Below are 23,991 nucleotides of genomic sequence, written 5' to 3'. Positions count from 1 at the left end.
CAAACACTGGTACAGTTTTTCTACATGGGATGTTTCAAGCAGACCCAAAGCAGTTCTGTCTTATCCTACAGCTTCCAGCTACTCCAGTGTGACATGAAGCTCCATCTAATACAACCTGACCTACACAGGGCTTGTTAGCTCAGGTTCTGTGATGAATTAACCACAGCCACCTGGCTCCCAACCAGCTCAAAGTATGAGCCAAATTCGCAACATAGCATTTAGACACAACTGAGAGCGTCTCATAATGAAATTGCTTACTCACCTTATTCACCTCACTTACTTCATCTAGTGGAATAAACTACTCACCCATATTGCTACATGAAAAGCACTCACATGGAAGATTGAAAGCCCTGTTTATTCACACCCAAGCTTACTGAACTCCAGCTTTTTCAAGTAGAAAAAAAAACGTGCTTAATGACGGTCAAAACCAAAATGAACAATCTTTGCTGACAGCAAAACCAATGGCATCTACCACCCTTGACGATATTTCACAAGACACATCTCTCATCTTTACGAATAAAAAATTACCACTATCAGCTCCAAGAGGCACATTAACAGCAGGGAACTCACTGATAAACCTTCTGCAGGACTCTGGATCTCTACTGAAAGTTGCACTGTCTGTTGACACATAGAGAAAATGAAACCTAAAAGCCTGGCAGGGTACCACAGCTACACTGCAAACTTCTGTCTGTCTAATGCTGTGTTCCATTTGTGGGGGAATAGTGCATCCATTGCACACACACCACAGAACGATATATATATATCGTATATATATATATATATAATAGTTCAAGTCCGTACCATAACATCTGGCACACTAATCTCAAAATGTATTTCTATTACTTATTAGGTAAAAGCATCACTTGTTTTGGGGCTGTTTCAATGAACTGGCTACTAAAAGCCAGCAGACAACAGGGGCCTAAAAAAGAGGACTTCTAGTCCCATCTCCTATAAAAATGTGGATATGTGATTTCTATTAATAACAACATTAATAGACGTAAGTCTATTTGGTTTTCATTCCACTGGTAAGTCTCAAATTTTAGGGAAATCCCCTAGATAATTAAAATACCTATGAAAGTTTATACAAGTAGGAAGCCTAGTAGAAACCAAGAAGGCCATGTTTACACCTAATCAGGTATCAGAAAATCTGCTTGGGAGGCAAGTAGATGCAAATACCCCAAATGCAAGGTAAAAAGCATCCACCAGAACTCTCACCTTCCCAGACACCGAAGTCAATCAACCATAAGACACAAACCCACAGGAAACCAGTCTTCATTAGTTCTGGTACTCACGGAAATACCTGATCTCTATAAATGGTAACATTTTCCACATAACATCTACTGCGAGCTTCTTCAGGACGTCAGGCTCAGTACCCTGCAAGGCATCTCCCTGCCCTACCCTAGACGTTCACGTGCAAGCTACCCAAACATTTTCTCTTCCAAATGTTATTTTCTTTAAAAATACATTAAATATTTCCTTTAAAAATCCACAGCTAGTCCTATTTATGTGACTATTTGCTGGGTGGAACAAAGTTAGATGCTAAGCTGGAAATACCATAACAGCTGAGTATTTTAACTGGCAACACCCTTGTAATGACATGCCTGTGCATCATATCAGCTATAGACTCCACAATCTTACAAACCTGACATCTCCCAGCCTGATATTTAGCAGGTTTATCAGAATTTCACATGCACATTCTCACATACATTATTGCATTAAAAATACCCAAGAGCATGGTATAAAGTGTTTGACACTTGTCAGTAACAGTCTCCGTAGCCAACTCTGGCAGGTCAATAAGCCATCCCTCCAAAATTGGATAAAGCTTTCATGCCACACCATAAAACAATACATGTTAGAGTAATTTTTCTGTAAAATAAAAACCCAAAGTGGAGGTCATATATTGTGTTTAAACACAGAAATTTTATCTCTTCCCAGATAAAAATCAATTGCTTTATTACCTGTACTGTTCCATCAATACAAATGTGCATTACATACACAGATTAGCAGTGTTATACAACAAACATGTCCTAAATAAACATAACTTGTATGATAGGGACGCTGCAGTTCCTTGTGCATCTAAGACTGCTGGGCTTGGGAGATATTTTTTTCCCAAAATCTGAAAGCAAACATGGCAATACATCTGAAGACTATGGAACTTTTTCCTTAGCACAGGCACCAGATGCAGTTTAATTCCCAATTTGAGTATTTCCTCATAGTTTGTCATCACATTCTATAACCTGAACTTTGCTGAGGTTAATTTTGTTGCATTTTATAAATGTAACAACGGGAGGGTGGAAGGGAGAGGAGAGAACTGAGGTAACACTGAATTCAGTAATTCAGTAGATACCAGAGTCTTGATTAAAAATATTTCTCCTGATTAAAAGCAACTCACTCATGAGAATCAAAGAGATAGGAATTTGGAGACATGCCAGTTCATACAATTACTATGTTTATTTTTCTTAATAAATATTTAAGAAACGTGACTTGTGGTATTTGATATAACTGAGACCATGGTTAAAAGGCCTCTCTCCATGACATAAGCAAATACAGTCTCTCCTCTTTATTTGTCCAGCTTCTCTTCGACATTCAAGGCTAATCTAGTTTTAGGTCAGGAAAAAGACTGCAGTCTATCATTTTAAACAAACCATTGTAGTAAAACGTGAACAGGAAATTCCTAACTACACTGTTCAAAGAACAATGATTAGAAAAACAACGCCAGCTCATGAAGCACAAGGAGCCCATGAACTATACAATACAGTTTGGGTGGAAAATAAAAAGCAAACACACACATGTAGTTATCTTGCTCGTTTTTTTTCTTGCCCCCCTCCCACCCCGTTTTACCCACTGGGGCCAGGAGCTCGCAAAGGAAGAAACCTTCGTGTCTGAAGGGGGAAGCGAACAGCACATAAAGCTCTGGCTGATACCTTGGAAATAGCCGGCCTGCAGGAGTTAGCGCAGGCATGCCATTCATTCCACAACATATAAATGCCCTCTTTAGAGCCTCATCTAAGCAGCAGTTTCATTCGGATTTTGAGGCACAGGTCTGCCTTGTTTTTCAATAAGCTGCAAGCTATTTTTACCGTGGAAAAAAAAAAAAAGCATGCCTCTGCCAGCAAACAGACACTATATAAAATGAGTAGAATGTGGACTCAAGGAAAATCTCCTGTATTAGCATTCTATTCATAACACAGATTTCCCTCACCTAAAAAAAAAAAAAAAAAAAAAGGCTAAAAAAGCTTCAAAACCTAAACCCCACCAGAACTCAAGTACTTCAAATTCTACCAGGTATAGTATCTTAAAATGCTCAGAAATTCTTTAACCAAAGTGCCCTGACAACTATTTGGAATTTATTCTTGAAAAATTCTGGACATCTGATCATCTTCAGTAATGGGGAGAAAAAAAAAAAAAAAAACTATGCATTCCTAATTTGAGACAGCCACCACAGTAAAGAGGATATTAATCTCTAGAACATCTCAGGAAAACTTTTTTTTTTTTTTTTTATTTACAGGAAACATCCTAAAAATGTCTGGATACAGGTATTAAAATCTTCATCCACTTTGAGAAACAAGCTTCAGAGCACATACATAAAAGGCCAATGACAGAAAAATGAACACATGATCTCAAAAGACTTGCTTTTTACAGCACACCATTCATGGACTGGAAGGCAGGGAGAAAATTTCCACAGCCAGGAAACTCTCCACAGTTTTGGGGTGTTCCTAAGGGAACCAAAGTTTTAGACACAGTGTAATTTATTTTTTAAAGAGGACAGAAAAGCCTTTTATAAATGTTCAATAGATTCTAAATGTAAAGAAAATAAACTTATGGTTGTGATTAAGGTAAAAAATATATATATGTATTTATTTTATTTATCAACTGACTTCAGAAAGAATAAAACAAGTACCTGAAGAACAGGGTAGGCAAACAGTCATATATGCAAGACTTCAAAAACCCCAGATGTTCACATACAATACATAATTGCATTCAGAAGATATTCCAGAAATTTATTGCAGTAAGTTTAAGGATAAAATGATGCAGCTGTATTTAAATAAATAAATAATTAATTTTAAAAACATTTCAGAACCCCTTACATGTAAACCATTACAAGAAAAAACACTAGCAATATTCTCTTTCAGATGCTATTTCTGAAAAAATTGGGTAATGGCCAAAAAGCTTCATACAAGTCAGAAACCAACACAGGAGAAAGTCTTCAACTCAAGGATCCAAACTGAGTCCCAGTCAACAGTAATGAAAGTGTATTATCAGCTTAGAGTTGTTTAGCAGGTACTGAGAAACTGAAGAGCGGACGCAGCTCACTTCTAGCAGGCAGATGTCCAGAGAACAAGATCAGCTACATCATCCTATTACCGAACAGAAGCTCTGAACAGGCATGGACAGATCTACAAGATTACTCCCAGCAATTACCTAACACAATATTACAGCATACTCTGGTAAAAGAGAGTTCACTCTGTACCTGTAACAAGCTCTACATACAAGGTGCTCGATACTTGAGTGGAATGGAGAAGTTTACAAAAATTGACTGTTTTCCATAATCACTGGAACTTTATCTAGTCAGTCGTATTCCCAAAATATTGTGAAAAAATTTATGACTGTTTGTTTAAAATATATATATCTGTATCATATAAACCATCTGGTGAATTGCCTTTTATTGGGTCATAGAAAAACATCCTGTGACCTGGCTTAGCACAAAAACAGGTTTATACCTAAGCTCAACAAAATTTTCAAGTTTTTTTTAGATGGCTTTCTGGGAAAACTTAAGACTTTTTTTTTCTAAGCACATGACACACTCCTAGAAGAGAAAAAGTTGGGATATCAGAATTGGCGCCAAGATTCCCACAAGTTGTTTCTGAAAATGTATTAAAAATTAAGGTAGCTGATGATTCCCTAGGATGCCCCTGAATCCCTGAGAACAGATTTAGTATAAATAATTAGGAGGTTCTGACTGACATTCACAGCAAAGGATAGGAAACACTACTGTGCTTTTTTTCCTTTTTTTAATAAAAAAATAAAAAATATAACACTAAAACACAACACAACTGATCATGGTTCAGCGAATCTTCCACAGATCATTACCTGCAAGCATTTCTCAACTCCAGCTTTCCAGACTGTAAAGTCAGAATAATGTTTACCAACAGAAGCACTGAGGCTATAGCTGTAAGAAATCTTGTAGATGGTAAGTTGGCTGAAATACCAGATGATTAAATGACATTGTACAAAACATTCAGAGACTCCTTCCTATATGTTTGTGTTTGGATACCTGGTCGTGGACTAAAAGGACTTTTTGCCTGAAAGACTTATGTCATGTTTAACTGAAGAAATTTGTAACACTTCTCTAAAACTTCATATAAGCACATATAGAAACTACTTAAAAAAGGCAAACAGGAATTCACAAATCAGCTTATTTCACAATAAGAAAAAAAATTCCTGGAACTGAAACTACAGTATCTTGATAGTCCCACCAATCAATCAGAATCCAAGAGTCAGACTCGTCATTAACATCTTGACATTTTACTCCACAAATAAGCTAAAGTTTTTCTTTTTAAAGCAAAAACTAAAGGGTTTATTTTGCTATTACTTGGGAAAAAAATGTAGCTATACCCTATTAAAAAACACAAAACAATAAAATCCCAGCCTACAACTCTGATATTACTTAAGCATGCAGGGTTTACCAGTTAATTTTTTCCCTCAACATCATCATCTTCCTGAATAGAAGGCACTTAACTAACACACTTCAAGAACAGTAACCATACACCACACTGCAGATCAATTCAGAGGAACTTAGCTGAAACTACCCATTCATTAAGATCAAAGAAAATGCTTCTTAAATTCAGTGCATTACATGGTGTTACAAGAAATCAAGTAGTAGTTCAGCTGAATCAGTACACAAGACTCTCAAAGTGCAGAGAGCTACTAAATACAAACGACATGAAAGGAAGGATCAGGCCAAGCCCTAAAATCTCTCATTCTGCCTGTGTCCACACTCCCCTCCACTAAGGCAAAAGGCTTAAGAAATCTATTATTTCTTTGACTCCTATATAAGTTTGTTGTAGCTACTTTTTATTAACACACGTAACAAGAGAGTGGCTTCTTTCTGAGGTCCTGACTATAAACAAGTACATTAAAATACTGTACCATGTGTGCATTAAGCTGCAGTCTCCAAGGGCTGAGAACTGTGTGAAATCAAAAACTTTTCACAACAGTTCTTCTTCTTGATGACATGAGTTTTACTCCCAAAGTTCCCCTAAAGCCAACACAAATTTATGGCTAACCAGTTCAGATGCAAAATAAAGCCAATCCAAAAACAATTGACCATTTTTCACTAAAATGCTTTTGCTTTCCTTTTCAGGAAAATCACTTTTTAAAGCCTCTGTGAAACATGGAGATTTACTCAAAAGTATGTCTTTTGCCGTACAGACAAGACAGAAGCATCAAAATCAAACTGCAGTTAAGAAGTAGGTTACAATCAATTATTACAGTATTCCTAAAAGAAAAATTCTCTGAAGCATTGTCAAAGGAAGAAACTGGAAGCTCACACATGTAAGTGTATTTAGGGAAGGACTGTATTTGATTACTCAAAGGAATCTCGAGACACGGGAGAAATTATACCATCATTTCAAAAGACAGCATTTTTAACCATCTGTTCTGCAAGCTGGTACTACTAACATTTTTCTAAACAAATAATTCTTTAATTTAATTGGCCCAACTAAACAGCTACATTAAACACAGAAGTGGAATTCAAATGCCTGTGCAGAGCCTTGAGCACATGGTGCCTATTTATCACAAATCTCAGTACACCCACAACCACCAGAGCACCGCTAGGTTTTCCCTTAAATAAACTATGAGCTGGCAGAAAAGCAAAGATAAGACAATGCAAACCAACACAAGGTAGCGTATGCCTTTTTTTTTAATATCATCACTCAGTGCAATGCATACAGTTGGAAATACATATATGAATATGCAATACAAATACGCATGTTCTTTAATTGAATTTTGACAAATTATCCATTGCATTTCCAGTCTTAACATGCATTTCCAATTTTTTTTTTTTATTATATAAAGGCGAGGTTAGCAATGCTTTCTCTAGCTCATAAGCTGATGACTATCAATAATTTGTGTTAGTCAACAACTATAGAGCTAGAGACAACTCAGATGCTACTAAAATTGATCTATGATCCAATAGACATGATGGCCATTACATCAATTTTTCTTAGGCTTTGTAGTTAATTTCTTCTGAAGTTTGGGGTTCGGGGATTTTTACCTATGTGCCATATCATATCTTTCATACTGTGAATCTTATTCTTCTCCAAAAGAGGTAATCTGGGGGAAGCAGAAGACACACAAGTGTTTAAACAGTAATTTCCAAATACATGCAACACTTTCTCCATCTAATAATTACCCTACATTGCCAAAAAAAAAAAAAAAAAAGAGGCAGTTTACTTTTTATTCTGAATTACCCTTTCAAGCATGCATGGAATTGCTGTTCAAGTCAAGTAACTTTGGACTCTATTCTCCTTTGACAAGAGTGTCACAAACTGTTTATGCTACAGTATTAGATAATTATGCAGTACTTCAGCAGCCTTCCCAAATGTAGATAAGCAACTCTTCCTAATAATGTGTATTAAAGTTTTTTAAAGTCTTATTTTTGGCTGTTTAAACTGTAATCCAAGATTAAATAAATCAATTTTGAAATATTATGCATTTTCAGCTTTAGTACCAAACTCTGCATTTTGCCATAAAGAATCCTAACCACTGTGTGTGTGAAAGAGCTTCAGCCTAAGTATAATACAAATCAAAACAGTTTCAACAAGATTCTCCATAGATATTTCATCTTGAAAATAACTCTTTCAGAAAGCTATGAAAGATAGTCTTTGATTCTCTGTTGCTGGTTCAAGGGTGTTGATATCACTGTACTTTATTTTTGTCCCATTGCCAATTACATATACTGAAATAGAAAAGTCTTTGAAGACAAAAATTTAAAAAACAAAACAAAACAAAAAAAAAAAAAAAACACCTAGTCCCTTCAGTTTTTGATATTTAATAATTGAGCTCTTGATGGTAATCACCTCCTTCAACCAAAAGAGCAAAAGAGCTAACAGAATCACCTCCATCCTGTAAACCACAGAGAGACCACCAAGCTCATCCCTGGATGCAAGAGCCTTTCCTACTCTAGCAAACACCCACAAAAAGGCAGAGAAACAAACTGAGAAATACTCCAGCTTGTTTGATCATGCAACGTATCTAGAGCAAGCCTCGCTCGGAGGCTAGCTGTATTAAATGGCTGACTCAAACGACTCAACGGGCCATTAAAAGTGACAGATCATGTCTCGCCATGCTTTTAGCACACCCTAATTGCACAAAGTCCAAATTAATTTCCCTATCTGGAACAGAATCAAGAAATTATCAAGACCCTTGTAGCATGGCAGAACAAAGCCTATACCTCCATTCCCTTGCCATTAATGACTAGTTAAGAACTGAGAGATTTATCTCCATGAAATAGGGCTAGGATTGGCAGCAAAGCAAAAATGCTACACCAAACTCTTTGCTCCTCTCCATAAGCAGACAAGAATCTTGTTCATCTAATTTAAATATTACAGCCTCCTCCTCTTCGACATGGCAATTTCAACCTTAACCCATTCAGGTCCCTTAAAAAATTCCTCAGTCACACTACCACAATCTTTTGATGAGTTATAGCTCCAAACACTGGTGACAAAGCCATTTTCCAAGTAAGAAGTAAGCTTCTACACCTCACCAAGATCCTCCTCAGAGGTGCTCTGCTGTCAGGATCTTCCCCACATCTAGCTGATCTTATACCCAGTTCCCTCTCACACACAGCTCTGAGGTACCGCGCTGCTGACACACTCTCAAGACATTGGTCTGCTCTTATATCCAGTCCCCTTAGGCACCAACTTTGCCCCCTGCCAGCAACGGCAACGCTCATCACTGACTTCCCCAAATCTTTCATGAGCGTTCCCAAGCTGCTGCTGGTACCCCAAACTCAGTCTCCATTATCAGTTCTGCTGCTTGTAGCCCTCTCACTTCTTAACAGCCACTTCCATGCTGCTACTTGACTGAAAGACTAACTCTGACACCTATATAATTGACTTCAGTTGGCTTTTACACACCCATCTTAAATCTGAAAAGTGAATCCTTCATTTTAAACTTACGTTGAAGCCTGTTTAGAGATATGTTGGTTTACTCTGGGGGTATTTTAAAAATCAGTAGTCAGGACTGTGGTCCACAAAGAGGCTTTACTCAGAGAAGGTTTTAAACTGACTCATCACTTTTGCCTAAGCCAATTCCTTATTCTATTAAACTTAATTGACATAAGCCACTTAATTGACATCTGCCCTGAAGGTTAAATCAGCTTAGGGAACTAAACCGGTTGAACACTACCCTCCCCAAAAAGAAAAAAATGAAACACCGCACAAAGTTTTTTTGCTAGTCCATCTTACTGTCAGGTCAGATAAGCACCAGCACCGGTGCAAGAGAGGGGTGAAACCATGTGGCTGGCATGGAGGACACTGATGCTTTTGGCAGCAGGTCACCAGTAACTCAAGGATGCTGCACTGCAAAACCTCGCTGAGCATGCATACTGCCCTGCCATGGCAGCCATGGAAGCGGGAAAAGTAGAACCATGAAATAGTTTGGGTTGGAAGGGACCTTCAAAGGTCATCTAGTCCAACTCCCTGCAATGAGCAGGGACATCTTCAACTATATCAGGTTGCTCAGAGCCCCATTCAGCCTGGCCTGGAATGTCTCCAGGGATGGGGCATCTACCACCTCTCTGGGCAACCTGGGCCAGTGTTTCACCACCCTCATTGCAAAAAATTTCTTCCTCACATCTAGCCTGAATCTCCCTTCCTATAGTTTAAAACCATTACCCCTCTTCCTGTTATGACAGGCTCTGCTAAAAAGTCTGTCCCCATCTTTCTTACAGGCCCCTTTTAAGTGCTGAAAGGCCACAACACGGTCTCCCCAGAGCCTTCTCTTCTCCAGGCTGAACAACCTCAACTCTCTCAGCCTATCAAGTACCTAGAGCATGTCATCTTTAGCTAGCTTATTTGAACCAGAAACCAGTTGAAGATTAGTTAAAAGCTGCAATACTGGCTGGCTTTGCTGGTGAATGTGAACTGTCACATCTGCAGCCGATAAGACATGCAGGAAGTTCTATTTTTAACTGTAGGCAGAAAAAGCATTAATCTTACTTTGTTTCACATAAATATCAACTAAATACTTCTGTTTGGCCTCACATACAATTTTACAAAGCTCTACCTTTTGGTAAACAACACGAAATTATAAATCAACATTACACTTAGCAGGCACCTCTGGGAAGCTTGTTAACAGGACTTTGCTATAGATAAGTTTCTATTTTTTTCTTCTTTATTGCCTACAAGTCATTTTTTTGCACGGTGATGTCACTGTCAAACTAAACTTATCACTAGAATGCAAGCTTAAATAGGATTTTTTTTCTCCACACAATAGAACTTAACACCCAGCCCTAGCCTTGTGACATTTCAAATCTTGCATTCTCACACATGCAGATAATAGATGAGACACTTCTCCCCCAACAACCTTTAGAAAGTATGTTAATGCAAATGCCCAATATTCTTTTAACAGTGCTTGACGCTGTTAATGACAATAAACACAACCATCAGGCCTATACTGACTCAGATATACATTGATTTATACATACAATGAATAGGAAAGTACCTTCTCCAACAGTTTTGAGCACTGATAACACCCAACAGATCACAGTTTCTCAGTTTATAAGATCCAACTCATACGTGAGGCAGCCAATACCATTTCACAGAACCCTTCAAGAAAAAGCCCTCATAACATCAGCCATCGCATTTCTGTAACCTGCTTAAGTCGCAAGTGCTGATTTAGTCCTTTCTAGCACGCACACAAATACAACAGGGCAGGTGTCTGCATTCCTCATCTAATTGCTGAAAATACTTCCATTTCAAGATGAAAACTACAAACGCACACAAAAAAAACCACTTTAACAAAATGTTAAGCAGCTTAACAGGTTTTGTTGATGAGGTTACTGTGGCTCAATACTTGTTTTGATGCTTTAGCATAAATGCATTAGGTCTTGAAGTTTTATGCTACCTAAGTTAGATTTTCAAAGGATATGTATTTTAACCAGTAAAAAACAATTACATAAACCATAATTCACTGTCATTGTACTATAAGGAAAACCTCCCACCTCTATTTTCTGAGACACTGGAAAAATACTAAAAGCATTTATAATCCTCAATGACTGTAGATGTAGCACTCATTTTTAACAATGGTGAATTACACGAAAATGTGAATGCTCACTTCCTACAGGCATTGCTTTTTTCCAGGCAACATAAATCTGTCAAGAAATTAAAAGCTACTTTTTAAAAAACATTTACATCAGAGAGTTGAGATCAAGGAAAAAAAAAAAAAATCAATAAATTCAAATTATTTACCATGAATCAGATGTTTAACATTTACTTGTTATCACAATCTATCAATCAAAAGACTCAGCTCACAAAATATACCTAATACCAAGTAACATTAATTCCAGGATGTTTGTGCCTACATTCATTTTTAATCATAAACACTTTAATGGAATTTGGACACAATATAAAGTTAAATATCTGTCTGTTTGAAGACCTACCAGTCAGGATGGAGAAAAGAGAAGCAAAAAAAAAAAAAAGAATGTACGTTCCTTCTGAAAGGCAGAGAAGTAGATTTATGATGGCACATATAGATATGAAACTTCGAAAACAAATGTCACCTACAGCATGCCTTTATAATTGTTACTGAATTATTCTGAACAAGAACTGAAGTATAAATCTGTGCAGATTGCTCACAAAGGCTTAGGACACCACAGCCCTTTCTCAACCCCATGTGCTGCAGCATGTATTCCCAGTCACATGCCAGGACAGCAGTCACACAGCTGCACAGCTTTCCCATCCACGCTGTGGCTGCATCCAGGCTTGACATTCACACAGAAAATGCAAAACATCTGGACCTCAAGTCCCACTTTATATGCAATGTTTTCAATATAAGTTCTATCAAGTCCACTGTATTTACTGCTCACTTGAGGTGAACAAATGATCCAACTGCAAGGACAGAGATGCCTCAAGTGATGGAATAAATTGGATTTTTTCCTTGTTCTGTTAAGAGAAACAACCAGATAGAGAAGTTCTCCACTTCCTAATGAAAGGATGGCTACTCTGCCAATTCTTAGTAGATATATTTAGCTATATATATATTATGTGTGGGTCAAATGATGCATCAAGCAATGGAGCCAGTAAAAATAGATGGTCATACACAATTGGACTTAAAGCACTAGCTGATTTAAATCAGGAAAATAAAAATTAGATAATTTATCTCAAGAGCTAAAGGAGTGCAAAAACTACTCCAACATTTAATATCACTCACATTAAAAACATATTTCTAGTTTCAACTTCTGACAGATATTGGAAATCTACTACACAAAAAAGCTCTAGTCTCTGATATCATCTCTAAATGAGCAGTACTCAAACCACTTAAACACCTCTTGGACTGAATAAATTCAGCTCTTTCGCTTGCGTGAGCGAGCATATATTCTAGACTCATACTCACTGATTTTTCTCCTTTATAACCATCTCCATCTCTTGCTAGCTTGGCACTGACGGCCTACAAAGCCAACTTAGAAAATCACAACCAAATAGTACTTCAGCAGTTTTGCTCCTCCTTAAACATTTTCAAAGCATCACTTCAAAAAACACATTTCTGTACCCTATAGGTTACATTTTATGTTTTACATTAATAGTCTGCATCACAGTTAACTAAAGTATGTGATTTAAATCTGTCCAGCTGTCACAATGTTTTCAGAGGGAATATTAAAAAAAAATGATCAGCAATCACTTTGTTTTCCCATTCCACAAAAATAATTAGTTCAAAACAAAATTGTTTGTTAACACAGTTGATAATCTAAATACAACAAAAAGGCAGTAGATGTGAAGAGTCAGAAAACACATAGGAGCTTGAAGCAAACTTTCAAAAACTACACTGGTACTAACTATTCTGTTGCCTTCATCTTTCTGAAGCTTTGGAATACAAGCATTTTGAATTCTAATACTCAATGACGCCATGAGTCTCTGGGCAGGGGCTTATGCTAGGCCCAGAAAAATTACATTTGTGAAAAAACTTAAATGCTGCTTCTGATTGTCTTCTGGACAGATACATTCCAATACTCCAGGAGATATTATCTTATCTTGGCGAAGAAGACTACTACCTTTCTAACCATTTCATGCACTCATCTGCCAAAAGATCCTTTCCCTCACTAGAGAGAGGAACATATTCCAATTTCAGAAAAAAAAACTTCAGAAGTAATTCTCATCCACTTCACAGCCCTCCAATCTAGCCTCACAGATGCTCCTCTCCATGTATGAAATAAGGCAAGAAAATACATGAAAAAGTTATTTGTCACAAAAATGCTCTCTTAATACAAGAACTAGTTAAGCAACTTAAGTCTGGAATCTTCTAGCTTTGAATATCTGACATGAATATTCTTTTGATTTAAGCTTCTTACTTGCAGTCTTCTATTCCTTTATAAAACCTAAGTGGGGAAAGAAAAATCATATTGCGCAGTATCACACCGGCATGTGGGTTTGAACGTGTCACTCGGCCACTTGCTGTAACAGAGGAAACAATAGTAGTAATGGACTGACTTTGTCCAGCCCCACAGAGAGAAGAGGAAAACTGTGTAATTACAGACATTTGCTAAAAGCAAATAAATTATGAGAATCAGGAGTCCTGAAACAGTTCAGCAAAAATACCCTACCACTTCTGGACTTTTTTGCCCATTATTCACTTAAGCATTTCTACTCTGCACCCCTAACAACACTGATACTTGCTCAATGACTTTCTCAGACTGACTCCTTGTTCCAAATCCATTAGCCTTTCCTGCTTCTTTCCAATGGCTAAAATTCTGATTTTTCATCAGTCTCCTTTCCCAGCACATCTTACACTTCCTGCCCCCCATCCTCATATTTCACACACCATTCTTATATTTCACCTTCCAACTATCTTCCCTTCTTCACCTAGACTGTCCATGCTGCCTTGCATGCATGTTTTCCGACTCTAAAGACTCCTCATCCAAACTCAGCGCTCCTTCTTTTCCCTCAGGGTTCCCTGTACAGCCAAGAAAAGAGCTGACATCCTCACAACCTGAACCCTCACCAGACTGGTTCCTTCTTACCTGTTCTTCCCTGCCCTACTGGTTTTCAGTCCAGTTCCCCTACTTTTTTCTTCCCAGGCTTCAGATGCCATCCTCCTTCTCCCTGCCCCCAAACTCCAATTGCTTTGCTTTCCACAACCTACTGAAATTTGCCCCCTCTGTCAATTGCCAATACCAACCCCACTTGTTCCAACACACCTTCTGTACAAGGCCAAGGTTTTTCTCCTATGCTTAAACTAAGCAGCTTTTAGGTCTCAGAAATAAGATGCTGATGAGGACACAGGACAGGAAAACTCCCCGATTTCAATTAATGTACCAGCAGTCCAGCTTGCAGGGAAGTTTTTGCAAATACAGCTGCTAAAATCTAAGTCTTTACCCAGCCCATACTGATTTTTCAAAACCTCTCAAATTGACCCAAATGGATGATTTCTCCATGCAAAACCACTACACCTTAAAAGTTTAAAATCCTCCCACTCCAAAACAAGATGATTTAAAACCTCAAACAAGACAACTCACATTAAGAAGCTGAAGGAAGTACTCCCTGTCCTCTAGAGTTGTTCAAAAAAACAACCCTCTATTTTAGTTGAAGCTTCCACATACAATAACTCTAACAAGACACACCAGCTTGGAAATCTTTTGCCAAACTCAAACAGCTTGGGTTAAGCTCTAATCACTTGAAAACACAGTATTGTAACAAATCGCAACAGTAGTAAGATCCTTGGTGCCATGAGGATCATCAATGTCAACTACAAACATAGTCAAACTTTTATAAGATCATTTACAATCCCCAGGTATTGACCAGAATCTCAATGTAACAGGTACTGTGCAAACACAAGATAAAAAGGCAGTTCACTGCCTTGAAGAAATTAGTCTATTAAGATAAAAGACGTCTACGGCTGCAAGATGAAAATGTGCACTGAATGACTCCATTCTGAGATCTACAGGATTTGCTAGACAAGTGTCCGCAATCTATTCATCACACACAATTCACATAGATCACATAGATTCACATGGTATCTTCCCCAGCCTATCCACTGATTTGACACCAAAGATGCTTCTCAAATCTGCTCATTTTGTCACTCTTCTCCCTTTTTTCTTAATTTGTTCCACTTTTTCTTACCATAGAAATCACAAGGTATCCAATTCTGAATCCTTTTTCCCCTCTCAATCTGTATTATTTTGACTAACCTCACTTGCCCTCATCGCCTTCTCTTTCCCAAACGCCAAAATCCTCCACAGAACACATTTCTCCTTTCTCAGCTTCTCCAATTAATACTCCCGTCTCTTCTTGGCTTCAATGGGAAAAATGGGTGGGAGGGGGAGGTGCAGGAAATCTAGGGGGAGGAGGGGGTGGTTTTGTTTTTTAAAATCAAATAACTGCTTCAAATTAAATTCATTAACCAAACTATACAAAAGGCTGAGAAATCTCAAGGGGAATGGTGAAAAGAAAAACAAACTACTATGTGCCTGCTACAGGGAAAGAGGAGCTTGTGGGGACGCTTATGAGACTACTGCCCATAGGAGAGCTTGGAGGTGCTGATTCTCAGAGCCCTGATCAAGTGCAACATGGCCTGAAGTCCTGTAGTTTCATCCAGTTCCTCCTGGATAGAAACAAAACCACTCAAACACAGAAAAGGGGGGGTGGATCTCTGTTAGTGTATGCCAAATTCAAAATGCTGAGGCACATGTGGTACAAGTAATACAAGATATTCCGCCCTTCACTTTTTCAACTTCTGTTTGCAAAAATGCAGCTTCAGTAGCATGTCCCTCGTGCTCTGACCTTCCTTTCCCAAACTTTGGCAGAACACAACTAATCTGATCCCTTCCTACTTCGCTGCTGCCCACGGGAATGTGAATAGCTGCAAGGAGAAACAAAAAGTCTGGTCATTTTCTGCTATGCAGAAGAACATAGATATCTCACTAAAGTAACAGCAGTTATTTCTCAACCAGAGGTTAACTGCAATCATAAAACCAGCTCCTGCTACTTGAATTCTGTAGCAAGTACTGATACATGCTCATGAAAACATCACGTCTTTTCTATCTGCCCCAATGTAAATGTCTCAGTCTCTGCTCTACAGCCCGTTCTCACCCAATGCAAAACATAAAACTAAGTTTAAATATTGGTGTGAAACATTTAGACAAATTTTCAAGCATCATGTGGCACTTCCATTCTTTCTCCAAAACATGAAATAATAATTTTGGTTACAACTCATATAGTTTTACTAAATTTAAACACTGCAGTAAATGGCTAAATCTTTTCCATCATTGTTTGTATGAAAGATATTTCAGAAGAGAAAGCCACATACCCTCTGAAATTTAATGGAAAGGATGACATGCAGAGAAGCCACAGACACGTTATGTTATTGGTTACATTTAAAACCTAAGCGAACATTAAAGTGCACATACATGCTGTAAAAAAATGTGCTAAAGGATACTAACAAATATTTGATGCCTCAGCAGAAAAATACGTGCATGCGTACTTACATCTAAATAATGGGACAAAAAGATCCCGATCTGGTAGGTAAATATTTAGGCTATTTAAACAGTTATGTATCTTTGTGCAAGACTGCAGGAATGGCTCAAATTACTACAGTCTTTAACCCAGACTATGCTTAAATGTTTCTGTGGCCTGCTTAACATTCCAGGCATACTTCTGGCAAGGTAGCTCTGGCTGAGGTTCAAACTGTCCTTGTCCAACTTTCACTTACTATAAAAACATTGTTTAACATAGAAAAGTATACAGCGAGACATATGTTTCTTATTTTGCAGACACCTACAATACTGACACTTGTGTTCGCTAACTCCGCATGGAAATTTTTAGGCGAACGCTTCCAAGCGAGACTGATTTACCAGGCAGCACCCGCTGCAGATAGTCCACGTTCCCACCAGTTTTAAGCTACGATGCTTAAATATTGCTTATAACGCCAGTCCACTGAAATATGTAAACCCTGTCTGTATTTATTTACCCTAATTAAAACGAAAAGGCCTAATCCAATCTTACCACGCACTGCCAGGCCCGAGACGTGAAAACGCGATCCCGAAACAACGCAGCAGACAAGTAATTTGTAGCAGACCGCATATTTGTCAAATTAACTGCAGGAATTTACCGGTTTGCTTACCTCCACGCAGCGTTATCTTTTATGAGGAGGTAATCTACCAAATTACTTCAGCATGCCTCCAGCCTGCTGCTGCCAATTAGTTCAGCCCGGCTAATAAATCAGGATGGCCGAGCCAGCCGGCTGCAGCAGGGCTAGAACAGCGTTCGAGGAGCACAAACAGAGGCACTATGGTCCTGTGCGCCCCATCTTCCCCCCACACCGAGACAACGCTTGGTTTGAGCACCCACCACGGGGAAAAAAAAAAAAAAAAAAAAAAAAAAGGCGCCTTAATTCCCTGGGTTTTTTTGATCTAATTTAACACCGGCATGAAACTCATCTGCCGCTAGGGTAGGGGCTGCTCCCCAGGTCTCCACACGCACCAGCCGAGGAGGGCCGGTGTGACAAGGCCCCCCCGGCCCGTCTTCCCGCCCCCGGGGCGAAGTGAGGCGAGGCGAAGCAGAGCGCCCCGCCGACAGCGGCACCGCCGTCCACACCCTGCCCGCGGCCACGGACGGAGGAGGGAAAATGTCGCCGACGGGCCCGGCCCGGCCGCCGAGGGGGACGGAGAGGCCTCCCTGTCCCCTTCTCCCCGCGCCCTCTCCCCCTCGGCAGCCGGGAACCGTGCTCGGGCCCTCCTTCCCCCGGGGATCTCCCGCGTCCGCCGGCGGCTCCCGCCCCTTACCTGTCCCTGGGATCGATCCACGAGGTCTGCCGGGTGTTATGGTCGATGTAGAAGACTCGCCCGTCGAAGTCCCTCGCTTCCTCCCAGCCGGCGGGCAGCGGTAGCTCCGAGCTCTCCCGGCCCCGCTGCCCGCCCGCCGGCGGCCCGCCGCCCTGTCCCGCCGCCACTTGCTGCTGCCGACGACGACGACCGCCGCTCAACCACGGCATGGCCGCTCCGCCGCCGGGCCGCCGCCCAGCTCCGGCCGAAACCCGCTCCCCTCCCGCTGCCGCCGCCGCGGCAGCTCCCGTCCAGCCCGGGCTGCGGCCGCCCGCCGCCTCCTCCTCTTCCTCCTCCTCCAGCACTAACAGGCGGCCCCGCAGGGAGCGGGACTCGGGTGGCTCCGGCTGCGCCGCGCCGGGCTCATCCTCCCCCGCGCCAGTCCCGCTCCGCGCCGGGACCAGCCCCGCCGCGCTTCCTAACCCCGCCCGGGACCTGCCCCGCGCCGCCGCGGCTCCCAGCCCCCGAGCTCGGCCCGCCGGCCCGAGCGCCCCCGCCCCGCCGCTCAGCAGCGCCCCGCCGTCGCCTCCCACCGCTCCCGCCCGGCGCCTGCCCCGGCCATCTTCTCTCCCTCCCTCCGCCAGGGCCCGGCCCCCGCCTGCGCCCCGCCCGACTGTTCCCACGCCGCGGAGGGCTGGGCCGGGCCGGGCCGGGGGAAGGGACCGGCGCAGGAGGAGCCCCCCGCCCCTTCTCCCGGCCCAGCTCGGCCTGTGGGGGTGGAGGGAACCGACGCGGCCCGGCCGGGCGGCCGCACCCCGTGCCGCGGAAGCCGGGCCCAAACCCAGACACGTCGGCTGCGCAGAGAGAGCGGCAGCCGCCCGGCCTGGGCCCGGGCCGGGGGAAGGTGGCGGAGGCACCACCGGGACCTGTCCAGTCCCGCCCTGGGGCCTGTGCTTTGCCACGGCCTATTGCGGGCCGGAGAGCATAATGTGTCCAATTCTAGGCCACTCAGTTCCAGAAGGACAGGGAACTACTTGAAAGAGTCCAGTGCAGAGCCATAAAGATGATGGAGTGGAGCATCTCCCTTATCAGGAAAGGCTGAGGGAGCTGGGTCTCTTTAGCTGGGAGGAGACTGAGGGGCGACCTCATTAATGTTTATAAATATATAAAGGGTGAGTGTCGCAAGGATGGAGCCAGGCTCTTCTCGGTGACAAACAATGGTAGGACAAGGGGTAATGGGTACAAACTGGAACACAAAAAGTTCCACTTAAACATGAGAGGAAACTTCTCCACAGTGAGGGTGACAGAGCACTGGAACAGGCTGCCCAGGGAGGTTGTGGAGTCTCCTTCTCTGGAGACATTCAAAACCTGCCTGGACACATTCCTGTGTAACCTCATCTAAGTGTTCCTGCTCCTGCAGGGGGATTGGACTGGATGATCTTTGGAGGTCCCTTCCAATCCCTAACATCCTGTGATTCTGTGGAGGAAAAGGAGAGCCATACCTGGCCATCTCTGGGTCATGTGTCCCATGGTGCCAATCTGAAAAGCCTCAGGGGTGCTGGGCGGTCTGGATGTGCATAGGCGTGTGGGGAAGGGACAGAGGTCTGCTGGAAAACCAGCAATGATGGTGGAAGAGAGGTGTTCAAGATAACACAAGTTGGAGCGATCATGCTCTGTCAATGCTTGAATAATGGATGGTAGAAAATTATACACCCAACTCACTTGATAACTCAACCTGATCCCTTAACCTCATCCTGTAGAGGTGGAAGAAGTTGTGTCTGATTTGACTTGAGTCTGCTGGACACTGCGATGCAGAGTTCCAGCCATCACCTAGAATTAAATTCCCCAAAACTTAAAGGTAGCCTGTGGTACTCCATGCCTCCCCAGGATGCTGACTTCAGCTAAACCTTTGAAAATCTGTAAATAGTTAAGGTAATGCAGGCCAAGCTTCTAAAAACCAGAAATGAAGTTAGCAATATATTCTTAAACAACCCTAACTCAGCCCCCTGAAATTGGCAATACCCTGTCAGGGATTATATTGCAATTACAATTATGTTCCAATTGCATCCATGGTTTATAGGTACAGCTCCATGAACATTAATTGCTGCAGTGTGGTTATAAATGCAGGTAATTAGAGGACTTTTGCTCCTGACTTCTTAGGTGTTTCTCTCTCTTTTATTCCCCCCTTTCCCCAGACCATTAGTTATCAAAGGACAGAGCAGTGCATGAGGAGAGGCAGTATAGATAATAGGACAGATCAGGTGTTTTACCTGTGTTTCATAACAGACTGGAGTCCTCTTCCCAGGGCTGTTGTCAGAAGTGAGGTGTCATAGGAGACTAACATGTAGGTTTAGTGATGAAAGCAAAGCAGTGTATGATGCTCTGAGGGCAATGGTGAAGTAGATTAAAGATGTGTTAAAGGTGTAAAATTTAGCAAATGGGAGGTCGTAGATCTGATCTTCAAAAGCACAACAGCTTACATTTGGATCAGCTCATCTCAACAGAGGTCTTGCTTCAGCAAACACTGGACGTTAGACTGTCTTGTGTGGTCCCAGGAGCTCAGCAGTATCTCCAGGTGCAAGGTGTCACTTGTGTGTTACAGGTGGTTTTGAGGCATATTTCGAAGAGGGCAGAGCTAAGGCATGGTACAAACCCTTTATTTTCCAGTGGTTGCGGTTTCTATTATTTTAAGTATGTCTCCCAGATCTTCAGAGGTTTGATTTAGCAGAGGTAGACATTCTCAAATGGCCCAGGTCTACATTAACAATGTTTTGGGACATTGGATTTTCTTGGTTGGTTGGTTGTTTTTTTGGTTTGGTTTGGTTTAAAAAAACAAACAAACAAACAAAACCACCTGTCCTCTGTGCACCACAGCTCAACTCTCCCTTCATTGCTTTTAATGTCCTTGCAGTAATTACCTTAGCACAACGTCTGTACAGCACAGCACCACACCAAGACACTGGACTAGTTCATAATACCTGGAAGCAGAAGAGCCAAGTTGCTATAATAATGCATCAAGACTAATTAGCCCTGCTGTGGATACGTGCTGCATTGCCCTCCAACATGGGCTGGTTCTTCCTTATCGGTCCCCAGAGTCCCAAGAGAGAGTGAAGAAAAATAAAGAAACCTATGGACAGAGGTTGCAGAAGCAGTGTGGGACTGACCATGGAGGCAGCAAAAAGATTTCAAATGGAGGTGGGGAGCTCAACACAGCAGTGGGCAAGAGGAGAAATGACGGGACTGAATGTGGAACATTTCATTTAGCTCATACCCCTTCAACTGAATTCTTGTCTTAACTTTGGCAAATTGCTCCAGCTTAGAGCCAGAAAATGACTTGGCTGGGCTGTGGTTTCTCAGGCAAAATTATGATGCACATGTTCTGTGTAAAACATGAGCTGTATTTCTAGTGCGGCCTGGATCTCACGGATTCATTGTAAATGCAGCTGAGGATGCATACGCTACTATGTAAAGGACAAGTCCAAGATTTTCAGATGCACTGTAGTTGCTTCTGCAAATGAGAGGTTACAGCTCTCTAAATCTTGAACAAACAAACAAAATAATCCTTATATTCTCTCTGGTCAAAGTTTGCAGGCTAAACATGAGAACATGTCCTAGACTTCAGATGTAACTTTTAGGCTGGCTGTATCTAGAAAAATTGTTAGCTTCAGTTGGGAGCTGAAGCTTCTTTGGCATTCATGAATAAAGGTGTTGAAAAAGAGTCCAGCCAGCTGTGCAGAGAGCTGCCTGCACTAACCAGTAGGAACTGATAAGTCTAGCAGTTGCCTCATAAGAACAGCAGCACCTTCTGTCTGCAGCACACTCATGCCAAGGTGCCAGACAGGAACTCCCAATTATTTTTCAGGCCAGAATGGTACCCTTCCTTGGATGTTACCTCATCCTTCTGCCTGTTCCTTGGGAGGAAATGAACAAAGCATTTGGGAGCTAAGGATTATTTTTGAGTAACCTGAAAAGGTAAGAAGAGAAGAACCTGAAAAAGTCACTGTGGTTTTCATGCCAAACCACTAATTTGGAGTGCGTTTTGTGCCACCCATACCTTCCCAAGTCTGCGTCACTGCTCTCTCCCTTTTATTTTCCCTCCTCTTCAATGTCTGTCATGCTTCAAGAGGGCAAATGGAAAGAGAGGGATGGAGAACCTGGTGCAATACAGCATATTTCCATTTTGGGTTGCAGAAAGAAACCCCTCTGCCAAACAAAGACAGCCTGCATAGTATAGAACAGATAACAATGTGGAAGATTTCGGCTTAGAAGAGATAGAAGTCTGCCACAGGAAATTAAATGCTTGTGGTCCATATTTTAATCAATCTTCATGAATGCCGATGTATTTTATATAAAGATATATCTGCATGAATTTACATCAGTCCCTTTTCTCACTTTTATCTTCTCCATATATACATAATACACATCTCAATTCTTATGTATTTTACACACCTTCATTCCACACCTGTTTTCCTTCAATTTTTTTCCCACCCACAAACATTGCTCACATATTCACTCATTCCTCAGGCACACCTATTCCCATTAACTCAAAATTACATAAGCAGCTTGTCTTCACCTACCCTTCCTTGTCATCTTCAGTGTTTATAAACACAAAATCCATCTACACCTCTTCACTGTTACACATGCTTTTATACCAAGGGCCATAATTGATATCACAGCATTTTCCATAGAAAATGTAGATAACATTTCCACTGTAAGTTGTAGATAACAAGTTCCAACTTTCCTACTTTCCACAGGAAAAGCCCTTAATTCTGCATAAAAATCTCAACCTCATTTTGGCACTCCACTTCTTTCTCACGATTTCTAGAAAATGTCAGCCAGTCAGAACTGTTATCTTACTGTGTATAATAACAACTCCATCTTCATCATCAAGTTGCAAGCACTTATTTGCTATTTATTTCCTATTTCTCAGATCTTTGAGCCTGTGTGGGACCTTTATATTTTCTTCACACCTAACTAGAAATTGTCGCTTCTCTGTGATCATAGATGTCTTCTGGAATGGCAGAGCAAAGGCTCCTTCATCATCATTGTCCTGATGGCCAGCTATCACACTCAGCCTGCAAGCTAGGGATTGCTACTTCTCCCATATCCAACAGAATAACACCGTAAGAGATTGGGACATCTTTTCTCATTAGCTCTCTCCCTTCAGGTCTCTTCTGTTCACCACATATACACATGTATGCAAAAATATAAATGTAAAGATAAATTTGAGATAGAGATAGAGATGAGATAGAGATAGAGATAGAGATAGAGATAGAGAGAGATAGAGATAGAGATAGAGATAGAGATGGAGATGGAGATGGAGATGGAGATGGAGATAGAGATAGAGATAGAGATAGAGATAGAGATAGAGATAGAGATAGAGATAGAGATAGAGATAGAGATAGAGATAGATAGAGATAGAGATAGAGAGATAGAGATAGAGATAGAGATAGAGATAGAGATAGAGATAGATAGAGATAGAGATAGAGATAGAGATAGAGATAGAGATAGAGATAGAGATAGAGATAGAGATAGAGACAGCGATAGAGTTAGAGGTAGATAGAGTTGATAGAGAGGACCTGAAGATATGTACACACATACACATGTATACACACACACACAGAAGGTTATCATCTCGTAAGGCCCATCTCTCCAAACCAAATAAATGTGCACAGTGCATATGACAGCCTGTTAGCTGTTTGAATTGCTTTACTGCTGAGAAATCTGTCTCGGAGAAAGGCCCTCCTTGGGCTGCTGTACAGAGATTTAAGCATCCTCCATCATGGTGGAAACCATGCTGGCTGTCCTGCCTTTGCAACCACAAGCTGGTGTGGCGTCAGGTTCTTTCAGAGGGTAGCTGGGCAAAGGAGAGGTCTGACACTTGTTTTTAAGTATGTGGAACAAGGTGGGACATTGTCTATTCCATAGGGGTAGCAATTGAGATTGGTATGGAAGGGGAACTGGACAAGCACCAATCCCTGTGGCTTACGTAGGGGTTCAGCGATGACATAATA

General features: G+C 41.3%; 1 protein-coding gene across 4 annotated transcripts in view; it reads right to left on the bottom strand.

Moving 5' to 3' along the window:
- WWC3 (WWC family member 3) overlaps positions 1-18,432 on the bottom strand; it is a 102,865-nt gene extending 84,433 nt beyond the window's left edge. For 3 of the 4 annotated variants that reach the window (XM_082043024.1, XM_082043025.1, XM_082043026.1), the window contains exon 1: positions 17,999-18,316. In XM_082043024.1, coding sequence (XP_081899150.1) covers positions 17,999-18,207 — 209 coding nt within the window. In that variant the 5' untranslated portion in view covers positions 18,208-18,316. Of the gene's footprint in view, positions 1-17,998 lie in introns of all 4 variants that reach the window. The other variant, XM_082043027.1, reaches the window with a different exon arrangement.
- Between the last annotated feature and the right edge of the window lie 5,559 nt (positions 18,433-23,991).

Source organism: Streptopelia decaocto (assembly GCF_964273445.1).
Source record: "Streptopelia decaocto genome assembly, chromosome: 1".
Taxonomy (NCBI): Eukaryota; Metazoa; Chordata; class Aves; order Columbiformes; family Columbidae; genus Streptopelia; species Streptopelia decaocto.
The sequence above is the reverse complement of the archived record's forward strand: the minus strand, read 5'-3'. Positions and strand labels throughout refer to the sequence as shown.